Source organism: Propithecus coquereli, unplaced genomic scaffold (genome assembly GCF_000956105.1).
Source record: "Propithecus coquereli isolate 6110/MARCELLA unplaced genomic scaffold, Pcoq_1.0 Scaffold238, whole genome shotgun sequence".
NCBI lineage: Eukaryota > Metazoa > Chordata > Mammalia > Primates > Indriidae > Propithecus > Propithecus coquereli.
This window is the reverse complement of record NW_012147930.1, coordinates 963,638-970,986: the sequence shown is the minus strand read 5'-3', so window position 1 is coordinate 970,986 and position 7,349 is coordinate 963,638. Positions and strand designations below refer to the sequence as shown.

Genomic DNA, 7,349 nt, shown 5'->3' with positions numbered 1-7,349 from the left:
ACACTACGGAATACCTTTATTTTCTCATAAATTCTTACTTTGCAGATTCTCTAAGCAGCATACGAGACTGGGTCTGAAGCTGAAGTTTAGCGTTTAGTATCTGTATGTCGACTGCAGCAAACAGAACCTGGTGTTTTCCCAGAACGGCACGCGGTGACTCAAAAACTGCACCCCCTTCTCCTTCAGAAGCGTCTGTGATCCCTTCTGCTGCGCGGAAGAGAGGGCAGGAACCGCAGGAGAGCCGCCGTGGCGATATTGCACATCCTTCCTCAAACGCTGCGTTTAACGCATTCGACCCAGTGCGGACGCAGGCACGCGCTCGCGCCGTGTGGTTTCACTGAGAAGTCGTCCTCGATTGCGGATTCCGGTGCCAGGAGGCGGCGGTTGCCCGTGTGCTCAGCAGGGGACCTGCCAGACCAGGATGGAGGGCGCCAGCTCCTCGCGGGGGGGCTGTCTGGCCTTGCCGGGCACCCGGCGGTGGCCCTGGCCGCCACACACCACCAGCGCCGAGCTGGCCTTGGCTTTCTTGGCCCGCCGCGCTCTGCCTCTCGGTGAGACCGGGTCCTTCAGGAGGTCGTAGACGACGCTGTCCTCCGACCTGTGCTCCAGAGAGCTGGAGCCGTGGGACAGGCTCAGGGACCCCGACGAGGAGGACAAGTCACTCTTCTGGGTCAGGGATCCCGGCGCATCTCCCAACCAGACGGCCGCGTCGGGGTCGCCCTGGCTGGGGCGGGAAGCGGCTGCCTCGCTGGGAGGCCCGTCCTTCTCCTCTTCCGCCTGGGGCTCCGGGCCCAGGGGCAGGCTGTCCCCGGCTCTGTCCTTGTCTTTCTCCTGCAGCGCTGCCGCCAGGATGATGAACTTGACGGGCCCGCTGTGTGCGTGGTAGGACACCATGCCCCTCCCTGGGGGAAACAGTCGGACAAGGCTCTGTTAGAACAGACGCGCCACAGAAGGAGACCAGCGTGCCCGGCTCAGCCCCGGACGGCTCTCCCAGCCCGCAGGTTAAAGTGAAAATATCTGGGTTATATTCTTGCGGATTTTTAGTTAATTTGAACAAAACTGTGAAAATGATGATCTAAAATACAAAATTGGCTGTGTCTCAGTTCTAATACTCTTACTGTAATTTTAAAAATAATTCAATAGCTATTTTCCTGTTCTGCATGAAATACCTCTCTCTTATGCTACGGAAATATACCTCACTTTCCTAAGCCTTGATTAAAAATAATGAAAGCTTGGAATGTGTCAGTTCCAGGAACAAAATGCCTGAACGACCAGCTTCCTGCCCTTTTTCATCATAAAATATTCTGAGGTTTAGGACAATTTAATTCTATCATTTAATTACAGTTAGGACTTTTCAGTTTTTAGGCGATAGGATTCAAATTTTAAAACCATCGTTGTGTCAGAAACACCTGCAGGCCCCGCACCCCACACTGATCTTTAAGTGTCGGGCGGACGGCCACGTTCTGGGTGCCTCACAGGGGGCAGGACACAGGGGCAGGAGCACGTCCCTCCTCACCAGACAGGCTCAGGCTGGAACGGGCCGCGGCCCTGGCCACGTCCTCCTCTGGCCGAAGCAGATTAAACCATACACCGTGGCGGGGACTCCGTACGTCACGGGGCGGAGTGGCGAAGTGAAGGAGTCGGCCCACGGCTGGGGCTATGGAGGGACAGAGACAGGGACGCCCCCAACCACCAGCGACTCCACCCCGAGACGCACACGCGCAGCGGAGCCGGCCACAGGAGCATTGGAGGCATCACAGGGAACACTGAAAGTCCACGGAAGGAAACACGGATAAGAGTCTGTCTGCCGTCAGGGGCAGCTACACTGCACCAAAAAGGAAGGAAGGACAGTTATGCGCACCAGGGGCGGATAACACGGAGAGAATGCGGGTGTGATGGGGCAGTTATAGAAAATATAGAATGAGGAAAAGTGAACAGAGTATTTTAAGGTACAAATTGGCAGAACTACAGAGGAAAACCAATGGAGAAATTAATGTAAAACTCAGGATAACCGTTTCCTACCGGTGAGAGGGGAGAAGACGTGAGTTTGAGAGGGGGTGGGGGTGCCCGGGGCTCTAAGGCATGTGTAGGAGGTCGGTGTCTGAACTGGCCAGCATTTGGCCTTTTTATCATCACTGTTTAAACTGCCTGGATTTACTATTTACAATTTTATGTATTTACAGGCTGAGTATCCCTTATCCGAAATGCCTGGGTCGAGAAGTGTTTCAGATTTCAGATTTTTTGGGAATTTGGAATGTTTGCGTTATTTACTTACCCGCTGAGCATCAAACCCAAACATCTGAAACATGAAATGCTCCGATACGCCTCAAGGCCACACATGGCCCTCCAGATCCCCGAGTGCCACTGAATCCAAACTTCACTGTAAAATTTGGATTTAGTCAAAAGGCCTCACTCAAGGATCTGGAGGCCGCAGGTTCCCCACCCCGTAAGATCATAATAAAAACGGAAATCAGGAAATGCACAGCAAAATCGGAATTCCTCACTCCAGCAGGCGGACACGCCCAGCTGCGAGCTGTCTGAGCCGTGGACGGGCTGCGCTGGAGGAACTGTGGGCGTAGAGCCCTGATCCACGTTTCGGTGAGTTTCCTACCAATCTTTTCCTCTGTTAATACTCTCCCCTGGTTGACACTATAACCAACATAAAATTCAAGACCTTGGTTTCCCTTCACTTCCAGCATTAAAAGTTTCCGCGTCGCTGGAAACGCGCACGTCCCTGTCACCGGCGGCCTCCTCCCCTGACGGCAACGCACCCGCTTTGCGAAGCCGCTCCGACCCCTCATCTTCAGCACTGAGGTGTCTCGTGATTTTGTGCTATTGAAAATCAGACGCTGGGGAAAATATCTTTTTGTAGGATACCTCGTTCCTAGGTTAGGCTGTTTCCTGAGACAGACTCCTGACCTGGGAAGCCGACTCCAGACACAGGGCGTGTTTAAGGGCTCACGGCCCGCAAGGCCGCGCCGCTTTCCAAACGGGCTGTAGGCACCTACTTGAGCTCCTGCCCGCGTTGCAACCAAGCGCGACCAGGCTTCCCCAGAGCCTGGGCTTCCTTCTTTACAACATAAAACACAAAATGTGCCCATTTCATTGAGCAAAACCGTGCATAACGGCAGAAACTGGTGGCAGCAAATACAACGTGAATATCCACGTTTTCGGGGTACAATTCTCCTTGGAACAGCAGTATGAGAAACAGAAAAACAAAAGGACTGATAATTCCAACTTAATAGATATACTCTATTAAGTCTTTATAATACACTGAAACAAAATACCCCAAATAATTCTAATTGTTTAAACAGCCCTGGGACGCTGCGTCACAGCACAGACCGCCGCGCCCGCGAGTTTCAGGCGAAGCCGCCGCAGACTCACCGGTCACCTTGGGGATGCCTTGCAGACGGGGCACCGGCAGGGCCACCAGGACTCCCAGGCTGGTGCCGACCATCAGCAACCCGTGGCCCACGAGCAGGCTGGTCACCGACAGCCGCTGGTGCCCTGGGGGAGACAGACAGGCGGCTGCAGGCTGGACACGCCGCGGGCCGGTGCCCAGCTCCGCGTCACCACCAGACCCCCGAGGCAGGACGCAGCACGGGGCGCCCGTGCCTGAGCGCCGGGCTTCCCAAGACGGGCCCGCAAGGACCTGGACCACACGGCCGCGGGGCAGCTGCGTCCTGCAATTGCACCCGAGTGCCGCGGGGGCGCAGGTGCGTTGCCGGACCTCCCGCCCGCCTGCCCCTGCGCGGCTCTGCTTGGCCCTTTCGGGTGTGAATCGACCCCAGAGTCATCCGGCCAAACCGCCTGCTCCCGTGCGGTGCGGCGGTGAGCCCCGGCCCCCGACACGCATGCAGCCGCCGCGGCTCTCTGGGGGCTCAGGGCCCCTCCACACACGAGGAGGGGTCTCCTGACGGGGAGGGGGCTCTGGAGTGAGGGCACCTGGCCACATGGCTGCTGCCTGCAGGGGGCCGGGGGGGGCTGAAAGGCTTCCCTGGGGCTCGGTGGGAAGAACAGCATCTCAGGACTCAGCGCTGGGACGCAGGCGTCGGAGGCTTAAAAGCTGTTGGTTACTTTTGATTCGATTTGCAGCCAAGGGTCAGAAGCCCAGAGCGACGACACCGTTTGCTCTGGGTGGTGGCAGGGCTGGGCAGCGGCAATGGAAGGGAGGGGGGGAAGCTCCGATGGCGACCAAGACCCCCCATTTCCCCCGCACCACCCCAGTTCCGAGGGGCGATTCTGAGCCCGGCTCCCACACCACCCTCGGCACCGCGGCTTTGAGAAGGAGACGATATCGCAGCTGCTGCCCCGTCTCTGTTTAGCCCAAAGCCGACAAGCACGGGAGGCCGGTTTAGTCTGGTCGTGGGCCGCAGTGGTGAGGGCCTAACAACCGGTTTGCTGCTGCTCCTCTGCAGGCACGGAAGCTATTCCCAGGATCTCTGCCTTGACCCCAGTCCACCTTAGGTAGAGAGAATGAAAAACAAAGGACCCGGCGCCAGAGCCAGAGACATCAGCGCATCTTCTGCAGTCGGTTTCATGAATTATTTAGGCGACAGAGAAAATAAGCCCCCCAGAAGACAAACAAACAACCCCTAGCTACAAAAAAAGACAGACATTTGGTTTTATTTCTAAACAGGGACCCACATTCTCGCCTGCTTTGAGCGACTCGGGTCTCGGAGACGTGTCAGAACCATGGGTACCCAGAGCACTGTCCCGTGGGCAGGCAGGGGCTTTGCTTTCGAAAGCGAGTTAGAAACTGCAGTGGTTTCCGACGCTCGACCGCTCGCTGGACCGACCGGCAGTTGCTAAGCAGAGCAGGGCCCCGAGGGGCAGCCCGGCGGCCGGGCAGCAGCGAGAGTGTGGACGCATCCTTCTGGAACACGTCAGACGCGATGGTATTTAAATGCTAAACGCGACCATCTTACCAGACAGAAACAAACCTGCGTGCAAATCCCGCACAAAGCCCACAGCCTTCGCTCCGACCCTCCCTGGGACGTCGGGGAGGCCTGCGAGGCTGGGACGGCCCCGCAGCCAGGAGAGGACAGGGCACCCCAGTCCTCAACCTTGTTGCTTCTCTCACGGTCCCGAGTCCTCACGGTGCAGTCTTCGCATTCAGAAGGTTCCGTTGCTTTTCCTAAGAGCCGGACTCTGCCGTTCACTCGGCCGGGCCTCCCGGAGGCCCTGCACTCGCTCAGCGGGACACAGAGACCGAATTTAACACGGGTCTCCAACTTTTCCACCAGCGACTCCGCCTGTGACCTTCTGGACGGAGCAGGAAACATCTGCGCCGCGACGTGACTCCCACGACTGCCACAGCTGGGAACGGATGCGGCACCTTTCACTCACGTGCTGTGAACGCTGCTCCTTTGCAACTTAGAGCGTCAGCAGCTCCTCTAAAAACGTGTCTGCTGATCACAGAATGTTTTATCACCAGTCGCTGGACTGAGTCAAATTTGACGTGGTTTATGTGAAAACTTGAGCTAATAGTTTTCAGAACTGAATTCCAGGAGGAGGAAAAGACCCAGCGCTTAGCTGTCGGTTGGTGTGTTCCATCCATGGGAGGGCGTCTGAGACCCCCGAGGAGGGGCAAAGACTGAATCGAGTTTTGTTAACTTGTAAAAAGGTGTCAGTTACAGCATCATCTTCTTTTCGAGTTCTGTCCTCTGGCTTGGCAGGTCTTCATCTGCAGAACCTACTTTAACTGCATATTCCAGCAACAGCAAGGAAAGGAAGCACGGTGTCGCGCTCTGGGGCTCAGTCACGGACAACGTTGCTGCTGAGAACACGCCACGCTACGTAAGTGCTGGCTCACCCAGAGGGGCGGCCTGACCCCGGCCGAGGGCTCCCGCACGCGGTTCCGGTCCGGGTGGTGGGCGGACGGTTCGGCGCGGGAGCGTGTCTGGGTCTGTGCCTGGGGGGATGCCGGCGACTGCGCCTTCCTCTTCCTCAGGAGCAAGTCAAAGACAACGGCGCAGGGAGGCGGGGGAGCGGCCGCGGACCGCGGGGTGGGAGCAGTGGGGACGCGGCCCCCCCCAGAGCGCAGCTGTGCCTGCCCCGCGCTGCTCCCGCAGCCTGGGGGTGAGTGCTGCTTGGTTCTGTCAAGTACAAACTCCACCCACGCTTGTGGGGGCCTTCCCTTCCCCCTGCGAGTTTCTGGCCGTAACTGGGGAGGGAGAAACACCAAGGGCCCTGCGGTGGCTGCTGCATTTTGGTGGCTGGCTCCGAGCTCTGGAACCACGGCAACCTCATGGCTGCCTGGCCTGGGGGGCCGGCCTGCGCCAGGGCAGCTCGGACCCTGCTTTCCCACGGCGCCCTCCTCCCTGCCCCCCTGCACGGGGAGCTCGGAACACTCGGCACTCCCAGGCCCGGCCAGCGCGTGCTCTGCTGATCTGCGGATGTGACTTGCTTTCATCCCAGCAACCACAGCCGACTCCTGGGGCAAACATTTGCTCCGGCAGCCTGTGCTCAAAACACTCCCAGCCACGCAGCAAAGCGGCGCGCTTTCCGAGCCAGAGGGAGAAAACCATTTTGGTTTTCTAAATATAAACTTGCATGTTACATAAATCTCCATTTTCTTCACTAAATGAAAATATCCTGCAAGCTTTTAACAATGATTTGTACAGGGCTAGCCCCGTAGAAAAGAACGGCTATCACAGCGTCGCACGCTGTCTCCAGCGAGGGAAGACCCCACTGAACCTCCCCCTCCCCCTCCTCCCGCCCCTTCCCAAAGGGCAGCCTCACATCCCTTCTGGAAAGTGACCTCTAAATTATTGTATTTTTCAACGTATCGTAAGTGCCACCTGCTATGGACCGAGTGTGTCCCCCAAATCCGTATGCGGAAGCTCTAACCCCAACGTGACGGTGTTTAGAGGGGTCCTGTGAGAGGAGATTAGGGCGTGTGAGGTCACGGGAGTGGCCCCCTGAAAGGGCTGGTGCCCCTGCAAGCAGGGCAGAGACCTGAGCCCTCTCTCCGGGTGCGAGGACACGGCGAGAAGGCACTGTCTGCAAACCAGGGATCGGGTCCTCCCCAGAGCCCAGCCTGCCAGCACCTGGGCCTCGGCGTCCGGCCCGCAGGACCCTGAGAAATACTTTGCCATGTGTACGAGGCTCTCGGTCCATGGTGTGTGCCGTAGCGGCCCAACGGGAACTGAGGCAGTAGCCTTGTCTCCTTCAACTGCAGACAGCTTCCGACGTCACCAACCCACCGACAAATGAATGAACCCGAACAAAAACCTTCCACCAATCCCACGGTGGTCTCACGCCACCTGTGAAGGGTCACCAAGACCAAAAGCCAAACCCAGGTGCCTGGTCTGAATAAGGCTTGTAAACCACGCTGGTCAGTTTGA

At 57.6% G+C, this 7,349-nt stretch overlaps 1 protein-coding gene across 1 annotated transcript in view; it reads right to left on the bottom strand.

The window, feature by feature from the left end:
• Positions 1-363: 363 nt before the first annotated feature.
• ARHGEF10 (Rho guanine nucleotide exchange factor (GEF) 10) overlaps positions 364-7,349 on the bottom strand; it is a 75,353-nt gene continuing 68,367 nt past the window's right edge. Inside the window, exons 25-28 of the mRNA XM_012645865.1 lie at positions 5,816-6,166; positions 3,808-3,964; positions 3,385-3,507; positions 364-902 (exon numbers count right to left, since the gene is read on the bottom strand). Of these exons, the coding sequence (XP_012501319.1) occupies positions 397-902; positions 3,385-3,507; positions 3,808-3,964; positions 5,816-6,166 (1,137 nt within the window). The 3' untranslated portion in view covers positions 364-396. The remainder of the gene's footprint in view (positions 903-3,384; positions 3,508-3,807; positions 3,965-5,815; positions 6,167-7,349) is intronic.